General features: G+C 44.7%; 1 protein-coding gene across 2 annotated transcripts in view; it reads right to left on the reverse strand.

The window, feature by feature from the left end:
* LOC110977419 (zinc finger SWIM domain-containing protein 6-like) overlaps nucleotides 1-24757 on the reverse strand; it is a 66390-nt gene that overhangs the window by 5874 nt on the left and 35759 nt on the right. Inside the window, exons 5-12 of one of the 2 annotated variants that reach the window (XM_022231531.2) lie at nucleotides 14441-14614; nucleotides 13560-13736; nucleotides 7753-7890; nucleotides 3768-3944; nucleotides 2179-2469; nucleotides 1775-1910; nucleotides 1145-1290; nucleotides 12-801 (exon numbers count right to left, since the gene is read on the reverse strand). In XM_022231531.2, coding sequence (XP_022087223.2) covers nucleotides 12-801; nucleotides 1145-1290; nucleotides 1775-1910; nucleotides 2179-2469; nucleotides 3768-3944; nucleotides 7753-7890; nucleotides 13560-13736; nucleotides 14441-14614 — 2029 coding nt within the window. Of the gene's footprint in view, nucleotides 1-11; nucleotides 802-1144; nucleotides 1291-1774; nucleotides 1911-2178; nucleotides 2470-3767; nucleotides 3948-7752; nucleotides 7891-13559; nucleotides 13737-14440; nucleotides 14615-24757 lie in introns of both variants that reach the window. The other variant, XM_022231529.2, reaches the window with a different exon arrangement.

Consider the following 24757-nt stretch of genomic DNA (forward strand, 5'->3'; position numbering starts at 1 on the left):
TATCTTCTTACCTGTGTAAGACATCTGCTAGGACGGACGCACATTGCACACTCTTAACCACTAGAGGGATCATATTGCTCAGTTGTTCTCTGCCTAATGAGTGACTCAGGGCGCACGCCCAGTACACATCGTTAATGGAGGGATGAGTGTCCTGGTTGTAGCCCAACGTTAAGTTCCTCATGGCCAGTACGGCTAGGTTGTAGGCGTGGCTGGCATAGCCCCGGTGCTCCATGTACCGGGCGATGATGAAGAGCTGGGACGAGTTCATGGGGCCTGAGGCGGCATCTACCACGATCTGGTAGGCTGCTTTGAAGGTCACGTGGTCCTTCTCACAGAGCGTCAGTGCGCAGAGCGCACAGGAGGGTGGGTCCTTGGAGGCACACTGCAGCGCCACGCTGCGGGCGTAGCGAGCCAGCTCCTCTTGCTGCGTCAGGCTGAGGTTGAGCCGCACGGCCGTGTTGGGTGCCATGATGGTGGTGGCCACCATGGTGGTGGCCTCCGTGGGCGAGAAGAAGGAGTACCAGGACTGCATGATGGTGATCAGGGCACTCACGCCGATCTCTGTGGCGCAAGTCACCATCCAGCGCACCATTTCCCGCCGGCGCCAGTTCATGTTGGAGAGCGTCATGCGCATGATGTGCAGGCCCAGGTCAAAGGTGGCCTTGAGAAGGGTGTAGTGGGTGGGGCCGTCCACGGGCGTGGCCACCTTGAAGGCTTCCTGGGCCAGCTTGAAGAGCTGGGAGGCACTGTGGATGTGATGCTGGGCAGCCTCAAGGACAGTCCGCAAACGACAAACGTCATCTACAATACAAACCACACATTTTTCAATGGTTCAATGGGACATAATGCTTACTCTTGGACAATGACTCTCCGAAAAAGAATTTCTAACCTTTGACAATCAAAAAGTTTTACGACTTTCATCAAACAACCCCTTTCTGATTGACAACAAATGCACAGGTTTTCTTTTTCTCTGAACAACTTTCACATATAACCTGCTCTCAAACAAATGCATGCACTTTTAGGGAAAAAAATTGCAGACAATCTTCAATTTGTTTGTGCATTTGCAGAGAATAAATTCTGTGTCCTTCCAAAGAAACAGAATCCAAGCCCTAAGCGGCCATTTTGAGCGAGCTATGTCTGGTACCTTTTGCAGCGGTCATCATACAGCTGGCTAGCTCACACTGTTGCGCTTCAATGTGGCCCAGCACAAACCATCGCGGGTAACGGCCCATCAGCACACTGTTGGCAGCACTGCCTGGATTACTCGATACCTCCGCCAAAATTGGCAGTCTGAGAGAAGAAGAAACAAACCAACAAAGATATGAAGTCACAAGCAACCCAGTGAATGGTTCACAGTACAAAAAATACTGGGAACTATTAAAAGAATTGTTTCACATGTAGCCTCAGATGTGTCTAGTGCCTGGAGGCAACACACCGGGTAGCATGTATTACACTAGCCATTGAGTGTGGCACCAGCCCACAGGACATGCTGTGATGCCTTGGTTACTGCTTGAGGTTGCAGTGGACTGGTATTTACTTGGGGTTCAAAATGGCTTAAAATGATCAAGAAGGCAGGGTGCCAGTCTCCCTCCTGCGGTATACGGATGCCAATAGGGGTAAAATGCCCTGCTCAAAAACACAATGCATGGTTTGCGCCAGATCATACCAACTCCTCTTTTTTAATCACACAGTATTGACTTTGCAACTATAAAAGGGATAGGAGTGGGGTTGGACGGGAAGGGGTCCTGTCTGGGAAATCCAGGGAGGGTCTTACCTCATAGCTCGAAGCCCTACTTTGTACGCCAGATCCTCATAGTAAGGCAGTAGAGTCTGGAACAAGTAGCGGCCGAATGTGTGCATGGGGACACTCTCTGCAGGCACGTGGTAACTAAGACCACTTGATGGGCCTCCTAAAAAAGAGAGAGTCAAAAATGGTCCAATGAACTGTTGACTAACTTAAGTTTCCTGTTTGACAGACTATTAGTTCTGGAATGATGTTTGTCTCTTTCAAGCCACTGTGATCTTTTTCTCGTCTTCTGCTTCATCTTGAGCTTCACATCTGCTTAAATCAACCACAATAACATGTATTAGTATAACTAAACCAAATTTGTGAAGCTTAGTCCCAAAGCCTGAAGCCGGAATGCTCCTGCGATTTGCCAAGCACCCGTGGTCCCGTACCTTCCATGAGCGTGGTGGCCTGCCGCTGCAGCACGGCCACCAGCATGGGGTCCATGGCGATCTCCCGATGCCGGGCGATCAGCTCCTCCTCGGCGTGGCAGGCCTTGTCCTGGGCGTACAGCCCCGTGGGCATGAGGCGCTGCTGGCCCAGTCCCACCAGCACCACCTCGTAGGCCAGCGTCAGGTAGGTCTCGGGCTGCTGCTGCTGCTGGCTGCGGGAGCCCGGAATGGCCACGTGCCGGTACTGGCGCAGCGGCGAGCTGCTGCCCGCAATGTCTGCGTTGCTCGATTCTGTGGATTTTCAAGGAAAACAAACAGGGGAAAGAACATGAATGTAGAACAGCTTTAGCTAAACAAGAGTTTGCCTTTCACTGGCATATCAACGGAACTTCACAGGCTCAAAGTTCCAACCAACGCTCTGAATAGTTAGGTTCCGGTTCAAAAACACACACAAGGAGTTGGGATTAAGCCTTCAAGTTGCAATATGTTGACTCACTTCTGAACTGTGAGCATCCTTGTACTAACACAAAGGAACACACAAACAATCTCCATCTGAACCAAAGTCACGACAATTTTGTTCTTCAAAATTCCAAATGCCTACCCACTCCACCCTCACTCCCCCAGCCGTATCAAAGCTTTAAAAAGCAACTTTCACTGAATCTCGGAAATATCATGGAAGAGGCCTGTAATTGATGGAAACAGCCAATCAGAACACGCTTGCCATGAGCTCCATGCTGCCACCCTACTCTCTCTTCCCCTCCCCCCCCCAAAAAACAGTTAAAAAAATGCAGTGAGAGCAGGCACGAAGCTTGGATCAGGGAGATTATCTATCGAGTTGATTCATCAACGATTCATCGTGGATCACTGATCAGTGACATCCTGGATCTCGGTCTTTGGCCCTCCCAAAGATATCAGGGCCTCTGCTGTTCAATCACAACCAGCGTTTCCATTGCCCTCTCTTTTCTGGTCCTCTTCCTCTGCCAAAGATACCTCTCCCGAGAGGCACAAAAAAAAAAAAAAGGTCAGGAGACTGCGCAAGATTCTTGGGAGAATTTCCCTCGGGGGTTTGGGCAAAGATCTTGCAATAAATCCCAGACAGATGAGCAATCAGAGATTCTTCCACTGCTGAAGTGCCAAGAACAGCAACAGCGCATCTTTCTTCACCGAATGCCCAAGAGCAACAGAAGTAGACTAGACTTTATGCCAGAACGAAAAAGGATAAACCCTCAGCCAGCATGAGACCTTCACAACATCTGATTTCCACATGTTTAAAACCATGCTGGCAGTTAAGTACAAGCTTCGAATGACCAATAAACTTAGGAACAAGGGAAACAAAGGAGTTCCGAGCGAGAATGTCCCGTGAATGTCATGATGCTGTGTTCAGCACAGCATGGCTCAGCAGTATTTTCTGAAGCTGGGTTCTGGTCTCCAGGGTACCAGACCATGATTCCATAGGCCGATAACAGTCATTAGACAGCCCCCTTCTTCCCTCTCTCCTCCTTCCTTTTCCATCTCCTTCACAGTGACAGGAAGGGGGCCCACTGGTCAGGAAGTGGGGGAGAGACGGGAACCTGCATGTTTCTTATTACCTGCGCCTGAAGTACTGCTATCCACGGTCAAGGACGCGTCGAGCAAAGTATCCATCAGGCAGCCAATCGGGTCCAGCGGATGTCCGACCCAGGCCTCAGTGCTACTCCTGGCAGTGTGCGATGACTCGTTTGAGGATGCGGCATTCTGGGATGCCTTCCGATGCTTGCCCTTCCTCCCTGCTGCATCAAAACGACGGAGAAAGAAACTTAGTTATCAATTTTGAAGACTCAAACACAGACACTTCTCTTGTAATGCTTAAATTATCACTTTTTCTTCGTGCCTCGGTTTCCTATGATACATCTACACATACAACAAAACAAATTACTCGGCAGAATCAGACTTCACCCTTCTCCCAAGATATGCACATCCCCCCCAAAAAAACCCCAACCCCACACCCACACACACTGACTCCTGAGCACAGAGGGGGTGACTCTTTTGGGGTGAGTCCAACATTTGAACCAGCTGTCTGGTGCATTTTCACAACTGCACACTGAACCGATATTGATTGATTGACTAATCGGCAGATCGTCAGTGTCTGTACTTGTCCTGACTCGACAGTGGTCTTGGGTGGGAGAGTAAAATCCGGGATGAGTCAACACGTCAAGGGACTGAAAACTAAAGTAGCGTCAAGAATTACCACAGTGTATGACTTCTCCAAATGATGCTTTCAATCATATAAAAAAAAACCTCTAAATTTTGCCTGAGGCCCGTCTGAATGTGTTGGAGCAATAGCAGAGTCTACCCATGCCAAACAGGGTGTACTGATGGCAAAGTCGGGACAAAATCCTTTTAGGGATTTTGATATTTCATTCCTGGAACTGTGACGACATCCCAATGGCAGTGTGACCACAGCAACAGGGCACGGCGAACAGACACAAACAAAAAATAAGAAAGAGGGGACCATCCTGTTTCAGACTGATGGAGGGGTTTATCATTTGGAGATTCCTTCCCCTCAGGCGGATTTTTTTCTTTCTGGTCTGAAGTGTGAAAGGGGAGGGCGAGGGGGGAGAGACCTGGCATCTCGGTTTCCCGTTCATGTCTCATCCCATGATCTGACTGTCGTACATTCTGCACAACACATTCGGCTTGTCATCAGTCACTTCCAATTTGTGGGTCAGGAAGCTGCCAATGGAGGGCCAGTCAGGCTTAATTTGATGACTGGTTAAGTGCCTCATTCATTCCCCACAACTAATACGAGTCCACATAGCCCAACGCTTATAATGTGTACCCAACCCCCCCCTCCCTGTCATCCCTACCAACGTCCTGTCTGGACTTTTGTGGGACTTCTCGGCCTCCACTTCTTCAAACAAATATAAAGTGGCTTTTGGCTCAAGCCTGCCCTGCTGAAAACTGCCCAATTAAGAATTGGGCCCCACCCAAAAAAAAAACCTAATGCTTTTCACGTCAATGTTTCTCTTTACTGGAGCCAAAACATGTATAATTGACTTTCAAGGGGGACCCATTCACAATTAAAGCAATTGGAAATGTTATTGGAAATTAAATTGGACATTAAATGAGACATCTTCCTTACGTGGCACAAGCCCCTCCGTGCACCTCCCCAAATGGCTCCCCACTTGCCAAGAACAAATGGCTGTGGTGATATGCGACTAGGTTGTGTTTTCTGATTGGCTTTTGCATTATCTCGTCAGGGCCCAATGACAGAGTGAAACTCAAGTTTCCTTTCCCGGTTACGTGCCCCCTCCCCCCCGTCTATGTTACCACTGGAGCTCAGTGTCTCAAGACTAAACAGTCCATTTCCTCTCAGTAGCAGGATGCTGACAGAAGTCGGCCTCTAGAGTCGGATGGCACGGGTAGAAATGTAAATGCCAACAGGTCCCTCTCTTAACCTAGAAAAGATCTCTTTTTTTTCTCCCTTGCCCACAACTAGATCACAGCGGATCCCCTTCCTGACTCTGAAACTGTATTGCAGATTTGCGGCCAACAAAAGGCTTCATTTCGCTGGCTTTGTCTCATGAAAACTCAAAAAGTCAAACCATGATGTCAAAGCATGAACACTTGGACACTCCCTCAACAACTAACAAATACAGACCAACTCAAAATCTTTCTTTACAAGCGACAGATATCCAGCCACGGAAACCCGAAACTGCAGCAGGGCACCAGGATGCCGCGGAGTTGACATAACCCTCAGCTGCACCAACATGCGAGTGATTCAGCTCAGCGAGCCCCACTTCCACAATCTCCGAGGTCACTTCAGATTTGGTTTCCCTCCTCCTCTTTTTTTTTTTGGGGGGGGGTTGTTATCAAGAGGGTTCACAAGGCACAGACGTCTAGGGTTAACTCCCCTGTAATGACTGCGCCTTTCAGCTTCCTTCCATTCTTACAACACACCCTAAGCTGCGAGGATGCAGCAGCACATCTTGCCAGCAGACAAAGATTAGTACCTTAAAACGAGAAAGAAAAACCACATTTTTCCAACGGGGTTGCGCCCAATGAGCTCAAACACAGCCACCTGGCAAAATCCAGACTTGCTAGGATCGGCAATGAAGATCAGTTCCTGGGACACACCCCCTCCTTTGGCTCGTGCTTGATATCCTTGTAATCCCTACAATCGTCCCCACACCCATGGGTATCTCGGGGGGGGGGGGTTACAAGGGGGAAAAACTTGCCACACCCATGGGTGTCGCAAAGGGGGAGATCAAGGGGAGGGGAAAACTTGACTCGCCTCCCTCGGGGGAAAAAATGAAAAAAAATTAAAAGGACAAAAATGAAAGAAAAAGCGAGAGAGATGAAAAAAGGAGGTAAGGGGACGAAAAATGTATTTGAAAAGACATGTACCTTGGAATCGATCCCTTTTCATCTTTGATAGTTAATCAGCTTTCTACAAATAAGTGCTTTGTCTCATGCCCCCCCTCTCCCTGTGGGAAAAAAATTCTGGTGACACCCGCAGGTGCATCCCCGTGTGTGGGCGGGAAAATGCAGCATGGCACAATCATTTCCTTGGGTTCAACCCTTTTAATGTTTGCCTCGGCAGGTGTCTGACAGTGAGATTCCCACTCCTGCAGAAAACGGACCATGGCTATTTCGACAAAAACAAAACTGAAAGCAAATCCGAAGTGACATTCCACATGTCATTGTATGTCTTGGCACCTTGGACATTTTAATCACTACGTGCGCACTTTGCATTAGACCCCATGAGCTGGCTAATTAGAAGTGATCCCGAAAGTTGCTGCATCATCCACCCCGCCTAATTTAGACATCACAAGTAATTAATGCTAATTAGAGTCGATGATGGGGGAGGAAGGAACCAGACCCCTAGCCAGGAACCAGCCTGCAGAGGGCCCAAATTATGAGACGTTAGGAGGGGAGGTGTAGTGGGTTATGGGGAGGGGGGTCTGGCTGCCTGTGGTGTGTCTATCTGGGAGGAATCGGTCGATGACAACTTGGGAAGGAACTCCTGCAAATTAAGTCACAAAACTGCCCATTTGCTTCCATAAGGGCAGATGAGTCTGTTTCATAATACCATTAAGGGGTAGGTGACAAGGCGTTGTTTGTGTCGTGGTGCCCCGTTTTGAAAGTAAACTTTAGTCTATGCAAAGGGGAAAATTGCTTAACCAGGAGCCTCTGTTTTAACAAACAAAAAGCTTCAACGTTTTCCTTGTCGTCTGTGCTTTGTCCACACTTTGAACACACTTACGGGCAAGGAGAAAAGCGCGCTGCATGACAGAGGTGACGATGAAACGTATCGGAGTCCGCTTGGTTATCTTGAAAAGAGAATTGATTAATTCCAACATTCTCAGTGAAGCTGTGGAGCTTTTAAGAATGCTCTGATTGTTAGAATTGGTGATGGCTCTTCCACTACGAGAGAATGCTGGCTACTTTGCAAAATTCACAGATGTCCAAGTATTTTGGGTAGTCTGGCTAAGCAAAAAGCTAATTGACAAAACAGAATTTGAAATGCTTTGACATTTCCTCTGTCCTATTCTCAGAGGTGGGGCAGGTTTTATAGGAGCGCATGGGACTCACATGGTCTGAGTTGTTTAAGGCTGTCTCTTTGCTGCTTCTTGAGGTTACGGACGATGCTGACGGCTAGCCTTAAGGCATCTTTCGGGTAGCCGTGCGATCGCAAGGCATCCACTCGGGCACAGGCTGTGGGTAGATGCTCTAAAAACAACAGGAAAAGAAGAGGAAGATGACGTGTAAGTAACAACAAGTCACAGGCTGGTTCACTCTTAAGGTTGCCGTGAATGCCAAGCAGCTCTAATCTGCCTGTATCATTTGCGGGCAAAGTGACCAAAGTTGAAACTGTTCAACTGTTTAAAACTCCTTGTGCGAATACAGTTGCTGAAACACCGGACATTAGCAATAGCTAGCTGTAGTTTAAGAGTTGTCACATTAACTGATAATAACTTGAGGCAAAATAAAAACAAAACCAAGAATCCAAATATGATCAACTATAAAACTTGCTCAATGAGCACTCTTCCTCCATAGCAAACTTTTATATATTTTTTATTAGACAAAAATCCAAATTTGAAAGGAGCTCTATGGAAGGAACCCCGGAAACATCAAGTCTAAAAGGCAGGAAATCCGGGGCACTTAATAAAAGGGGTACAAGAAGAGAAAAAAAAAATTTTAAAACTACATGGAAAAAAACAGGAGAGAGATGACCTATGCTCTGGTGTCACGCGAATGCACAGTGTACCGCAAAACAGGTCACGCATATACCCATAGTAAATAATACATACTTGTTACGGTTCAAACAGCACATGAAAATTGCACTGCGCTTGAACGGGTGACCGCTGCAGGTGGACATACACGTACATGTATGGCGCATTCCCACAAGACAAGGACACCGTGAGGTGAAAAACCTTTCTGTTCTTCCGTCTGCACGCTGGGCACTCCTTTTATAATGCACTGGGTACGACGTACTGAGTGGCTGGCTTGGTGCGCATTTATAATTTGGCGAAAACCAACTGCGGGAGGGAATTTTGTTCGTTCTGAGTGCACAGAGTCCTCTCGAGGCGTAATCGTCAAAACCGTTTTTTCATTTGCTTTTGGCCCTGTTCCTTCTTCCGCTTGATTTACGAACTCCAGATTGAAAACTGCATGGCAGAAGAAATTAAAGATTTTGATTGTTTTCTCTCCTGCCACTGCAATTCTTTAAATATAGAACTACGACACAAAAAAGCGAGGTAAAAATGAAATAGACAGGTGTGCAGCTCAAGTAAGATTCTGATGAGGCATATTTTGGGTTCAATCTATTGCCAAAACTGATGGGGGGAGGAACAAATCAAAAGCATGGTCTCAACAATGGAAAACATGAAACGCCATGTCAGAAACAGGCTACTAGAGCTTTGGCTATGTCTCGGCATGTCCCTGTGTATTTCCAATGGGTGACAACATGGACCAAGCCCTAGACAGAAGATTGAGAGGCGGCCAGACTGATACTGCAATAAAATATCCTGGAGTGGGTTGTGGTGCAACGTGCATCAAAGGATTAGCTTGTTCCATATCATTTTCATGTATGTGGGAATTGATGCATGTGCACATGCAATACCTCAAAGGGTCCATGTTGCCATAAAAATAGACTTGGGTCATCATCTGCCGTGATTAAACCAACCATCAAAATCCAAACAGACTCAATTTTTGTTGGTGGCCAGTGTTGTACACAATATAATAGCATTGACGTGGCAACAACGATGTTGATGTAGCGGCAATGTTTGACAGGAACTGCATTCGGCAGCACGGTGAACGTGATGTTTTCAGCACCAGAATGCCCGGCATCCCAAATATACCAAACGGGAACATGGATCAGACGCTTCTACGGTACATGGACTATGTGCATCTGCGTTCATTTCATGTGCGAGCAGTCTCATTGACTCCAAAAATGGGCAAATGCACCCAATGCTAAGGAAGACAGCCATTTTGAAGATTTTCAATTCTTGGGGGCAATTTTCCAGCACAAGAAGACCCCTTTCTAATGAACTGAACACCATCACTTCAGGTCAAACGCTGAAAATATGCTTCTTCTGTTTTCGGATAAAAATGAACAAATTTGAACAGAGTCTACCCCTGACGGTCATTCAAGAATTGTTGATCCAGATGGTGCTCTCACACACAAGTGGAACTGAACATACTTTCTATTAAAAAAAAAAAAGCTGAGGGATTTTTCAATAAAACTTAATTTTATTATCGCTTTTAAAACACTGAAGCTACATGTGTCAAATGTGTTTATTTGGCTGTGTATGAGAACCGAGCAAACATCAATAAGGACATATTTTTAGGGAGTCAGGTTTACGAAGCAGCTTGTGCATGTATTTTTAGAAGGTCAGTTTACACGACTGGATGTCTTAATTTATCGGAGAGAGGAAAAGTACCGTAATCTCTGTTGAGATAGTCTAAGTAATCACTGTGGGTAGGAATAGGCAGTGAGTCATTTATTTAGATTTCAAGTTTACGTCAACACCACTGCCTAGCAGGCTAACCTCATAATTCACTTGAGCGGGATTGCACAAAGAAACATGGGGAGGCCACGGTCAATCCTGATCCCGTTTGCTGCCCCAGTAAACAGCACTGCCTGAGCCAGAATGTCTAAGATAACCCTCCCTTCCCCTCGCCCTCTCTCTCTCCCCCTCCCTCCCCAAAACCTCCTGAATCTAATCATGCCAGGCAGGGCTTCAGTTCCAGACAAGGTTGTAACACAGTGAGTGTGCAGAGACGATATACAAGCTAGCTGCAATCCCCATCCTTCCCCCTTCCCACCTTCCCCCAGCGAAGGCAACTCTGGCGGCAGAGTGTTGGATCTGCATAGCACCACACACGCACACAAACACACATGGAGTAAGAAAAGAAAGGGGGAATATTGGTCTGTCAACTCGTCTGGCTATGGCCGGCCTGGACAGACCAGCAGGGGCCTGAACCATGCTGCTGCTGCTGACGCTGACGCTCTGCCCTCAACCCTGATCCAATTCCGGAATTCAGGGACTAATGAGATCTTTCTAAAAACCATTACTATTGCAGAGCTTGGTAATGCCAATGCGATGTCATCCACTACAAACAAGGCTACTTTCTCATCCACGCTACTCTTCCAATGTCTCTATTCCAGAAAACAGCTTCTGCATACAATGGAGGCTTCGTTTTTCTTGTCTGTTATGTTTCTGTTTTCTATTTTGTGTTTACCACCAAAAGGTGTTTCGACACTCAGTCTTGTTTTGACTAACCAAGAGAAGCTGAAACGTAACCGCCACGACAGCTTTGAGTCAATTACATCTGTGAAAAACTGATATGGGGAAACCAATTTTCATATTTGTGCCCGTGAGAAATCTGACACAGTGCACTGCACTAACACGCCACGCAGGATATATATATAAATATATCTTAGACGACAGAGCAAGTGGGAGCAACAAGCCTGCAGGCAAGGTAAGAACAGCTACCAAATGCAATGCATATTGGGTAAACTGGCTTATCAGCGGGCCGGCTAATTCATCCAGCCGTGTGCGCGCACTGTGTCATGCCGTGGATCGGGAGCCCTGTGGGCCTGCCGTGGTTATACTATGGAGTCAACCCCCCCTTTCCCACTGTGGGAGCAGGAAATAGTGCACTGAACTGCAATCGGGTTCAAGCCTACCTTACCCTGCTGGGAGAGAAACCAAAACATCTAAAGAAGGCCTGCCTTCAATAGATACTCTGTCTTTCCCACAGCACAAACAAAGAAAGAAAGCGAAAAAAATGGTCCTTGGATTTCCCTTCTAACATTTTTAATGAACAATGTAAGGATCTTTCTCATGCAATTGACAACCAGTGACCAGAAAGACATCCCAGAAACTTTACCCCCGGGGGGGTTATCTCTTTTATGGCGAAACATTTCAAGCTATGTCTGCTCTTCCCTCTTGGAAATAAAACAAAAAATTACTCAGAAGAAATTCCATAACAACTGTGAGATGCCGCGCTGACTTTCGAGCATGTCGAAATATTTACTCTGGGCAGAGTTTACGAAGAGCAGGCTGTCAATGCAATCAATGTTGACACGTATTTTTTTAAAGTTTCCATTCAAATGTGAAAGTGCAAGTGAAGAAACACATGAACTGGTATTTAAAAAAAAGTTTATGGTCCACTTTCTCAGCTGAAAATGTAAGCCTTGAAAAAGTTGTCGATGAAAATCATTGTTAAGTTTCAAAATCAAACAAATTAGACCTCTGCAGCATTCTCATTGGTCAATATCAATCAACCGTCACGTTTTTCTGACTCAAACTCAATAAGCTGCTAGTTCACTACAACAACCATAATATTTACTGCTGGCAACAATAAAATGTTAATGCAGGCTGTTGATTGGGTCCATTATACTGATGGCCAGGAGATACAACCTAAGGTCGCGCAGCCAGCAGGTCACCACGGCGAGAATGAATGAAATCAAGCAGAACTTGCATGAGGGATGCACACCATGAAAGTTAAATGCACTAGTTTCATTGTATCAAGATGTGGCTACCAGAGATATCATTGTAAAAAAAAACTTCTGAAAACAGCATCTGTGAAGTGTGCGGTGATGTGTCCAAACCCAGACCATCCTGACCAGGGACTGCAATTAACTAATGAACGCACTGTGGCCATATCCATTGACGTTTAAAAGGAAAAGGGGTTGGGGGAAAAAAAAGAGCATCATGAATATATGTCTGTTAGCCAGCTCAACGTGTTGAAGTTTATTAATCATATTGTGCCGTTGGGTCGGGTTTCTTCTGGGCCATAAATTAATCTCGGGTACAGAACTCACACTTGCCTATCTGATGACGAATGGACGTTACAGTGTCTGGACTATTAACTATCACACAACGTGTTACGTTTCAAATTTATTAGAATCAGAGTTGTAGGCTGCTTTTCTAACAGCAAATAAATTTTTAAATACAGATTAATCGTAAGAAGTGCATATATACAAACTGTATTAATTGAAAAGGGGAAAATTAAACCCAAACCCAGAATCGACCTGATTTATAAGCACTTCCTGGTGGGTGAAAAACCTGGTACTCTTTTGGGTTCTGAGTATGAGAATCCTGAAACCTGAAAACTTGTGCAACAGAGGAAAATGCATGTATAGAGAATTTTCATTCACTTGATTTTTGACGGTCAGCGTTCGATTCACAGACGTGTGCGGAAACGCATGCGTCTTCGAAGTTTCTCAACAATCTTGCATACGTGAAATTGCTAATTGAAATGCACAGATTCAATCATGCATGCGCCTCCACGGACACGGTACGCTTCTTGAAATGACTTTACCCGTCATGTTACGTCACATGAAAAATCTCTTAACAACTAGCGCCCGTTGCAAACAGTCTGACACTTTTACATCTGGTACCTAGTCTCCATTTCTACACATTCTCTCCACAGCTATGCAAATGGATTATGGAGTACTAAAAGGTAAGTTTTTTTTTTAAATGGTCACAATAGAAACGTCTAGTCACAGCTTCAGATGGAAATAGATCTATCTAAACTTAACCTATGTTTTTTTAAGCAAATGTGTGGCACTTGGCCAAGCTCATCGAAGAGAATAAAGTGATATGGGATCCTTATTTTGTATTTTGTGTGCCAGGACTACTTGCAGTTTTTTAACAAGGGGGGTCCTCAAATCCAAAAGGTGCACTGAATTAAAGTGAAATTCCGACTGTCGAAACAATGTAAAGCCTTTATGACAGCACCACAAATGCTGTGGCAATCAGTAAGGGCGTGGTGAGAGGGACAGAAGTAGCAGAGTACCAATGCTCACGAGAGTTTATGAGGTATACAAACCAGAGTAGGCAAAACTTGGTGTTTGGGGGGGGGAGGGAATGAGTAGAACAACTTACCTGACCAGAGAGGGTGGCCCTCCGAGTCAAATCCGCCAAACTCTGTGTCGGCGTGGTGAATGCTGTGATAGAGCTTGTTGTTGAGAATTCCCTGCAGATGGCTGTCGTTCCACTGCAGATCGCAGGCCTCGATGGCGCGCGTGAAGATCGTGCGGGGTCTGTCGGCATCAGAGGCAGCTGCGAGGGAGGGCGTTTCCACAAGGTTATTGCAACCATGCCAGAACAGGCCCCAAGTTTTTGTGGCGGTTCTAGTGCTTTGAGCTTAAACAGTTGCCAAGCAGGAAAAAATACCTGCTTGGCTAGAAAAGGTTGCCAACCAAAGTGTCATGTCTTTTTACTCTGCCCACGACTAGTTTTTATATGGGTATGAATTCGCGGTGCAATGTTTTCAGCATTATACCCCTGAAATTGGGCAGGGCCGGGCCGGGGGAGGGGGGTTGACACCTGCCGGTGAGGCAGCCATTTCTCAAACCTGTATCTATTTTATTCTTCCCCTCGCTTTTGTTGCCTTGTTTCCTCAAGTTCCCCAACTTTCGGAAGCTGTGAAGTAGAAGCTGATTTACTTTGCTGCTGGAACATCAAACTGTCTGACATGAAGTCCAAATTGGGAGTCCCTTTGATTCAGCCAGACATTGAGGCCCATGAAGGGTTACAATGTCACAGCCTGAGATGAAGCCAACTTTGAGAACAGACTTATGAGGAAGAGAAGTCAGGCAGCTTTGGATGGGGGGGGAGCAAAGATGCCTCTGAACCAATGACAAACTCGTTAAGATGAGGCATTTAGGGTCTAATCTACATGGTACAGACAGTCCTTTTATGTACACGTATGTAATTTTAAGGTTCAGACATCTTGGCATTTCAGAAAACAGTGTCCTCCTTACCTGGGGGGTTATTCAAAACACCAACAAGAGAGGGGTTGGTCAGGTTGTTCCTGGCGTCAGCATCCTCCAGGGGACAGAGGTCGTTGGACCCCCACTGCAACAGCTGTTCCTTCCATGTCATCTTCTCCCTCTGGGTGTAGCCGGGATTCATCACCACAACCATCCACAGCAAACCTGTAATGCGAGGGAGTGCACACGATGAAAGTGATTTTCAAGAGGGAGTGAGGGGGACCAAAAAAATATAAAAAAATTTACAAGGGCAGGAAATTTATTTTTCATTCTAACGGCTTGGGGAAATTGGGGGTTTGGTGGGGTCTGGCGCTGTCTTATTAACTCCATAAGTGGAAGGTGGGATTCATCACAACTCGGTGGAAACGTGCATGGTTGTACAGTCTTGGCGTGTAATTGCATTTGCAGACGTTGGGTACTTGCCAAGAAAAAGGTAAACCTGGTCCACAATGCAACCTAACTGACCAAGTAAAATGAGGGCTCTTCAGTCTGTGATTAAAGATTATCTAGCCCACTCGGGTTGTAATAAATGGTAAATACATGCCACACTGATAAGTGGTATCAAATGCATTCCAAAATTCTTTCTTTTTTTGTAGAAAGAGAGTGCAAACGTAACAGACAAACACACACATATAACAGGAAACAATAAAAACACGGAAACAACTTCTGGGCCTTCAAACAACTAAGAATATGATAAAAATAATTACAATAATTTATTCATTTATAAAGCGCAACTTTCATAAAGATATGTTCCAATGCGCTGTACAATGAAGACATGAAGTAGTATACTACTTGTTACTGTTTATCTAACAAGAGTGGTGTCCAATTCAACAGTGTCTTCCTTTCCCCGATGGGAGACTCTTTGAGACGACAGGTAAAGACAAACAAACTGGTCCCCTTTCATGTGCGGCATTTGGGGCATGTGCACACCGGCTCAAACTTGATACAAACAGGTATGTTTGCCTCCGACGAACTGTCTCAAAAGATCTCCCACTTCATTTCTAATATGGATTCGGTGGATTTCATGATATTGATCCTGGCGAACAGCAGTAAATGTCGCTGTCCATCATTTCTCGATTTGAAAATGTTAAAAGTGATATCCATGTACTACCAAAGCGTTAGTATTCCATGTTGTCAGGGATCATGACAGGTATCGATACGACCTAGGAAACAGGCAATGTGGGGACCCAACTCCATACCAAAACAAACAAAACAAACAAAAAATAAATACATTCATGAAATAAAACAAAGAAAACAGTGCCCATCTGGAATATTCTCAGTTGATGACTGAATCCTGTTCTTGATTAGGAAAATTATAGACACGAAATATAAAAAAAACTCTCGTTATACAGAACCAATGGCCCAGTATCGCTGCATCTGATTTTGTTTTTCTCTCTGGGAAGGTATCAACTCAGTGAGTCCTTATCATTGAGGTCTTCGCTTTGCACCCTCGATAAAAAAAAGAAAAGAAAAGTAGACACGCACCAACACATGATGGATGTCTCCTGATCAAGCGCATGTACACGTACATGAACGAACAAGTACACAACGCGTAGCTGGAAGGCCGTAACACTTCTCTATGCATGGTGAATTTTGTTCTCCACAATGACTGGATGACAAGAAAGTGTGACACACTCCAACGGCGCTAAATTAAAACCAGCGAAGCCATATTTTGTCCTCCTTTCGGTTTTCCTCTTTCCATTCAAGGGTCGGGCGCACACCTTTGGCACACAGTCAGGGAGCATCACAGCATGAAGTACAATGCAGTGCGTGCACGGTACGCACGATACCAGACGCCTGCTGCAGGGAATACTTACAGATGGGGTTTAGATAAGCACGCCAAAAAACGTATACGTACATTTGCACGTTGACCAACCACAAGCAAGGCTACACAAACTTTCAAATTGACTACACATTATGTTGCGCCAACCAATAAATATTTGCCTTCTTATCACTGCATTCTCATTGTCCATGGTTCACTGAGCAGGAACCTGCTGAATGATATGTGCAGCAAAGAGGAAAAAGAAGCAGAAATTTGACATCTTTAAAAGTTAACCAGGCTAGATGCATCCAAATTTGTTTTTCTCACTCAAATTTAGTTGAAAATAAATCTCCATTGGACACACTCTTTCCTCTAGACAAATCTGCATTTCTACTCCCGGTTTATTTGTGAGAATTCAACACTGTGATTCACAAGAGCAAAAATCAGTTTAACAGCCTAATTGTTGATGGACAAAACCAGAATTAAAATGGGAGGATACAAGGACATGGACAATTCATCCTTCCAAAAGAATACATTTTCCCTCTATTAAGGCACCCCGCCTTTTTTTTTTTTTTTCAAGGAAGAGCCAACAATGTCACTGTGAATCTTCTGTGCAAGACAACAGCGGCAGCATTTAGCACCAGGCATATTTCCTCTCAAACACGCATATCAAATTACAGCTCCGCCATTAGAGGGCCAACACTAACGACTATTGTTGCCTGCCATCAATTTTTTTGTTCGACATGACATTGTACAGCTGCGGCTGAACCAACGACAAGGACAACTATTGTCAACATCTTAGCTCCCCAGAAAGAATAAAAAAAAATGAAAAAAAAATTGGACGGGGGGAGAGGAAGAGGGAGCACGTAATGTCTCATTCATATTTCCCTTGCAGAGCAGCTATGTCAACCAAACAACGACAAAGCTCTGCAATAAATCTATACGGCAATTCATCCGTGGAGGGGTCCGTAATCAGACCAGACTCTTTAACTTAATGGCAGCGACCAACGAGAGAGCCAGGGATAAACAGATGGTGAACTGGAGGGGACACCACAAAGCTTATGTTGTACGGTGCCACTATTCTGTCAATCTTTCCCTCTCCGCCGTCGTGTGTTTATGCATGCGGCACCACAGCAATTGAGAGCGAGGCCTACGTAGCTCTGTCTATCTTACTCGACGCCAGTTGCCCGTATGGTGGTGTGCCGCTGTTGTGTTCCGACAGTAGTGTCAACATTACTGGGTTGTAAAGAGAGCCAGGCTGGTGTGTACAATGCCTTGGGTATGCGTGTCAGTGTTGGGAGGGGGGGGCGGCAATAGACACTGCATTCCATTGTGAGATCAGTTGGTGTCCGGCTGCCTCACGTTCACTCTCTCTCTCTCCACCGTCTGCTTCCAGCATTCGTGTAAACAGTGAGACACATTTCCTGCATGCGTGCACTGGTACAAATGGACAATGGAATGTACATGTACACGTACACTAAGAAGGAATCTATTCAAAATTGGACATTTCCCCCCCCCCTGGACATTTTCCTGTATTTGTCAACCAGAAAAAGGTCTATCCGATGCAAAATTTGACACTCTTACAAAACAAGAAGAATGCAACATTTGATGTTTTCGGATGCGAGACAGGTACAATTTTATGACAAAGTAAACACGGCAGAAATGACCATCAAAGCAATTTACATGCACGTGTACATTTCAGCTCAAATTCTTTCACTGGACAGAAGCAGCCAGCATCTGCTGACACTACAGGTTAACAGCTCCAAAATCCATTTTCTTCCTCCCTACGTCTCCGACAAACATTACCGATTCAAATTATTCCAGGAAGTGAGGCTTGGATGTCAGCAAATGCTATCACATGATATATCCATGAATTCCGATTTTTCAATAAGTCCCAAACTTCATCAGCATAATTGCCTTGAGAGGCTTGGGTGGGTATTTAATTCCCGCATACAGCCGGGGAACAGTGGGGACTTGATTAAGGCCCCATCCATATGCATGCCTGGTTAGGGCTCGGGGTATGATCGGATCACAGCAAATACAATTATTTGTGGTTGAATAGAACACTTAGGAATAATGAAACCCTTTGTCTGGTGGTGAGGATGCTGGCTGCAACCAACTGCTCCTGGCTGCTTGTGGGGCCCGCTGTATAATTTGGACGTGAACTGCCAGGACTGGCGTCAGACCTGGTTTAATTTCCTCACAGCTCACATGTACATTTTGTATATCCTGTGGATTTGAATATGAGCATCCCTCGCAGCCTTGCAACAATGCAAACTGCAGCACTTGGAATTTCTCCCGATTAGAATTTCCAGCAAAGCTCATGAATACATGTATGCCAACTTCGCAGACTTTTTAAAAATTACTGTAACCGTTCACTGTACATGTACGGTAGTCCACAGGAACTTGACACAGACTGTGAGAATTTACAGTGAACAGATCCGAATGTCGACTGTATGAATTCTTATGGAAATTTAACAGAAAAATTTGAACGACCATATGTGCCATGATCATGTTCCCACATAAAGCTTGAAATACATCAATGTACGAGTACAATACCATTTACAATCAAGCCTATCCATTTCTCTGAAAGTACACAAGGGTAGATAGATATATTCATGTGTGCCACTGACGCATAACCCATTCCAATCCCGTATCATGTATTATCTAATCTAAGCATGAATTATAAGTGACCAGATCACAAAAGATGAGTCCGCGGGCCACATTTTCACTACGTTTTTGTTTCAGTTTGCATATAGAGTGGGCAAACTGAGCCCTTCGGTTTGACACATCGTTCTCTGTGTTATTACCTAGACGAAAAAAGGTGAGGGTTGACGTAAACTGTGCACGACTATTTTAAAGGCCTGCCACTCATTTTTTTAGGTTGGGTCACATACATGTACGTGTACATGTGCGTCTGAGCAGCGCTGGAACCATTCTGCTCTTTTGTACACATGTACATGTACGTACATGTACCGGTGGGTGACGGTCGCCGCCCTATTCATGAAGCTAGACCAGTACATGTCCAAGCAATCACCATTGCACTGTGTGTTAAAACTGAAAACCAACAGAACACAATGTGCACTGATGTTAACAGGATTCTAACATCTGACAGGCACCCAGGTAGGCCTATCTGACACCTGACCAACAGCAGCAGTTGTACATGTACTTCCTTCTTGGGCCTCCAACCCCCTTTGGAAATTCTGAAATGCCCTTTCTGAGAAAGCAAAGACCAGCTTTTGCTTTTTAATCAGTTGGTTATGAAAATGAAATGAAAAACCAAGCAAAAACAACCTCCAAAGTGACTCCCTGTTGATTTGTTTTTACAGAGTGTGGCAGGGCAGCCTAGTGTGAAGCTATCTACATGGGAATTGAGCGATGGCAAAGTGCATGCAGAATTATGTTCAGGCTTTTAATGGTAGAACAGTTTGGGAATGCAGGCAAAATTTACAGTGAAAATTTTTACAGAAAAATGGTCAGCTGAGGAAACTTCTACTTTGTCCTACCATTTATGGTTTCAATTCTCGTAAGTCTAGCTTTTTAACATCATGAGTGTAAGGGTAAAATGGAGCTTCCTGTTTTTATTTGTTAGTACATGTACTTGCACTGCTTTCATCTGGCAGACTTTCGTACTTAGAAGACACAAATTTTATGAAGTGTTTCATGATGGCTTTCAATCAGCCTTAAAACCCTAGCAGCCCTCAATTCTTCAATTTCAATATGATTTTACATACCCAACAAGAAACCAAACATAATTAAAGCAAATATTAAAGGAATTTTTGGCAGAGGTTACACGATGCAAAATCCAGAAAAGCATCCAATGAAATCCTGGTTTAAAAAAATTGAACTAAAGAGTGTTCCCACGGTGAGTAATTATATTATTTTCCTCTAGATTTTCTTAACTACTCTTAAAAGCAAAGGAAAGTCTGCACAAGGCAGGTGTGGATCCAAGGGGAACCCTTCCCCCATTCCACTCTGAGACGAAAGAAAAGACAAACAATGGGAGAAAATAATAGAAAATAACACAAGTACATGCAAGTGCAACAATACCATTGTAAACAATATACATATAAGTCATGTATAATGTTTCATTTTCGTTTCCCCGCTTATCCGTTAAAAAGGAGATATTTAAAAAAAATCTCCAGCCTGGAGAAAAAGTCCTGGATCCTGGACCGAGTCTGAATGACATGTCTGTGGCTTCAAAATAACGCATGGGTGCATGGTCGTGGCTGTGGCTACTTCCCATAAACTACGGTGTGTGATTTCATGCCACAGCCATGGCCCGTCACATAAACATGTTTGGGCTTGGCTTTCTGTCAACTCATGAGCAGGTAACTACATGTACAAGCACTGCTGCATATTTAGTCAAGCTCTGAAGGTCAACCATGAAAGAGTTCTTCCAAGATACACAGCACACCTCCACTACTGCAACTAAACCCAGGTTCACAGGACAAAAATTACTTGTGCTTCTACCAAAAGCGATTGGTCACTAATCTCTCCTTTCCCCCCCCCAAAAATCTTCCCCAATGCCATTTCTTCAAGGAGTGGACATTTTACCCCCTTCCCCTTGTTTCCGGAATGGAATCTGCCTGGCAAAGGTGTGTTTATGATCAATTACTCCAGTGATGACTAGCGAATGGCCTCCTGGAAGTCCAGGCACAGCATGCTGTCCATGAATCATTTCTCCTCTGGGGAGAGAGGGGGCACTTGGGTCTTCTATCGGTTTATCTTGCAGTCCGCACTTGGACAGGCATTGCCGGGGGTACACAGGCAGCTAGCTGCCCGGGGTTTTGGGCCCTTGCTGTGGAATCAGGAGTGATGTTGTGGCTTGTTGGACGGTTGAGAGGTTGATATTCTTTCGTTAGTGGAAATACAAACCGTCTCCAAGTATCGAGTGTGGCTTGCCATGAACCAGAGAGGTGCTCAGAAAAGTTCTCTCTACAATCTTGTACTAACCACAAGGATCGATATCTCCACAACACAACAGAGGCTTTGCAAGGTGGCCATCTTACAGGGTAGATCTTTTCTTCCACAGGGAAGCCTCCTTTGTGCATACCTTGTGCAACAAAAGCAATGGCCGGCAAGATGGCAGCCATGCAAACCCTCTATACCAGTCACTTCAACCTATTCTGTGATTTGTATTTCTACATGTAGCTTTCAACATCATGGATATGAAAGAGGATGACAGCAAAGTGTCATTCTAAAGGCAAGAAAAATACTTGTATGTTCTTTTTGGTTACAAAAACCTGCACAGGTGAGAAAAAGATGACTTTTACCGAGCTGCACTGAACATTTCCTGTTAAACTGTATTGATGACATTCACATTACTTTAAAATCAGCATTCATTTGATAGGGCACACCAGCTAAGACAGAAGAGCAACGTAGGCTGATCGGAAAAATAACAGCAGCTCTGGAGAAAAAGGAAAGATCAAGCTGGTCCCTGTATCAACAACGGCCATCTAGTACCAGGGACAAAGGTCAGGAGAAGTTGACCAGTTGACAACTGGTGCTGCGGCACAGTGGATGACACCTTCGACAGGCCGGGAATCATCTACTGATGACAACTGCCTTCATTAATCAGCACAGCCTATGGACAACGTCCATTCGGTAGGCCCCTACACTCCACTCTCTGTCTCCGTTCAGATGCGTGCACCAGTTCCATGCGATTGATTTCTCAATTCCCAACTCCAAGGCTGGGTCACTGGTAGACCTGCATCCTTGTGGCATCACCCTGGCAACGCTCAATGATGGCTATTGATATCCAGTTTATTGCCAGGGCTAATTGGAGGAATAAAGAACAACATCTGGGGCCAGATTCGATGAAGATGCAGCGCGGTATTGATCCCATGCTTGATACTGGAGGCCTTTCACTTTTTATGGGGATTGCTTGAAGCTAAAAGAGAAAGAACACCTCCTTTCAACCAACAGGAGAATCAGTATGAACTTCTCCGTTACTTTCTTCAGCCTTATGCCATAAACATTCACATAGGAAAGGCTAACCAGATGACACATTGCAGTTGCTGTAGGAGTGCCTACTGCACTGCTGGTACAGTACTGAACAGGCTCGTATGCTGAACAGTTTTCAACACTGTACAGTTCCAATCATGGGTCAAGTTGACACCATTTTGAACGGAAAACAATACACGAAGAGTCGGCAAATCTAGGATTATGTTTTTCATACCAGGCATTTTCTCACTGTATTCTCAGTGCGGTCCAATGAACAAATCACATGCTTGCTCTGGTAGGATTCGAACCCACGACTTCCAGCTAAAGGGTGCAGACGTTTTAACGGCTCAACCACCGGGTTTGTCAGGATTAGGTAGCTGGCTCTAATCCAATTCAGCAGCAGTTACTGCTACCAGTATGAGAAACTGTTGTGTGCTATTAAATATTTGTCCAAGTTTGGATGAGTAGCATCGTGCCATTCTGCGCTTTTCAATGTGATACCTGTATATTATCAATGCCGGGAAATATGCATCAACCTTTACAAAATGAACACTTTCATAAACTTATTTCTCCTAAATTAAGCAATCATGACTTCTGTGGATGCATCAAATACTAGATCTATTAAGAAAAATGATAGCACCTCGCAGTTTTCAATTTTTCTGGTGGTGTTTTGTGAAAAGTGTGATTAAGGCCATGTAAACCGACATATGTACATGTTTGCCATAAACTCCAGCCATAATCCAAGAATTAATTTTCTACATTAATTTAAGGTCATATTTTTGCCTACTGCTGAGTGGTAAAATTACAGCTGGCTATCAGCACAAAAGCAAAAGAATACTTTATCAAGTTTTTCAAAAAATCTCACTCCATTATCAAACCACCAGATAAAGCACTAAAATAAAACCCTACTTAAAAGCAATAGGGGCAAATATACCTCTTTTTGCCACGACCAATCAACAGGGAAATTTCTGCAAATTTTGGCCACTGTTATGAAAATTAGGCAACACGACAGTCATCTGCGTGACATTCTAGCAAAATGGTACAGTACTTGCATATGCACGGTACATGTAAAGTGGAAAAGTTTCAACCTTCCCAGCAAGTTAATCTGACCATGCACAGATCGCTGTTTATGGAGTACGTGTCTGTACGCATGTACACATGCACGATACAAGATGGCAGTGTGGTTCCGTTCTCTTTTAATGTGATTCCAAAATGCCTTCTACGCTGATGTTCCCCTACTGAAGGACGAGAACAAAGAATCCCACCTGCACCGCTGGTTTTCAATTAATGACCTCATTATCATTAGCAAACAGACCCACTGAGTTGGCAACACATGGCCGATAGAACATTGCTCATTTGCCCGGCAAAAACAACTGTGTGCGTACAGTATTATCCGGGACAAAAAAATAAATGCTAGTTAGGCACTCCGAATGCTGTGTAGGCGCTTTAAGCTGAAACATGCACTGCGCTTGAGATGTGTACAATGCCCAAACCCCTCCACCAGTAAGTATGTGGCCACCAGGCTTACCAAATTATCTACGAGTACATGTACTTATTAACCACGGTGTTTTCTTTTTCCCAATATTGGAGCCAGAAATAAACCACTTTGTGATCGAACAGAGAGCTAGGGACAGTCTCAGAATCTCCTGAATATGCATGTCATTTATATATGGATCTTTACCAACAATTTATAAACATGAAAGGAATGCAAGCACCCTCTTCAAACGCCAGAACCCACCTAAAAAACATGAACAATTTTGCATATATTTGGGGGGGGACCAATCTTCGTCCCTGCAATCATCATTGCCTTAGCATTATTCCCTGCCTTGGATGGGCAATTTTTATCTTCTTTCCCCCAGCAGGGCTCCTACAACTGTCGTTACCAAGTAATTGATCTGACTTCATGTATATTTCATGAGACGGTCCAAACAAAGACATGCAAATGGGTCCCAGTTCTCAAGTCAGCAGCTCTAAATGACTGTAATATTTATTTTTATGGTCCTACAGAGACTCCCCTGGCTGTGTCCGCTACCGCGCTCTCCCCCCCTTCCCTCCTTCTCCCATTCCTGGCCTGCCTTCATGTGTCACATCACCTCCATGTAAGTCCATCCTTGGGCATAAACACAGCCTTCCTGTTTGTAACCCTGTACCGGTTCAATTCTTGAAGACGGGGTAAAAACAGGGGAAACAATGCAGCATTGCTAAACTTGGCAGTATGTTCCGCTTTAATGAATGCCAGCTCGGTTATTTTTGGTGTTTCCAGGCAAAATGATGCAGTTCTCGTGTTGTTAAGTAACCACTGAACAAGCCCTCCAAAGGGAGAGACAAGCAAAAACAAACAAGCAAACAACAAACCAACAAAACAAAAACATGATCTTGATACAGGGAGTTTGGGTAAAAATATTTTGCAGGAATAGTTTCTCGGTTAATCTTGAAAACTGGACGGTTTTTGTACAACGGCATGCAGCCTCAAGGCGGCACAACAAACCTATTGGGCCTATTCTCTGCAAACCTTGTTATTTTTATCACAGCCCCTACCGAAACTCAACGTGTAAATGTACTTGGAGCTCCCGCATATTTGGATGAATTATGGAGAGAGA

Source organism: Acanthaster planci, linkage group LG12 (assembly GCF_054643075.1).
Source record: "Acanthaster planci isolate LZ-2023a linkage group LG12, COTS_SCS, whole genome shotgun sequence".
Taxonomy (NCBI): Eukaryota; Metazoa; Echinodermata; class Asteroidea; order Valvatida; family Acanthasteridae; genus Acanthaster; species Acanthaster planci.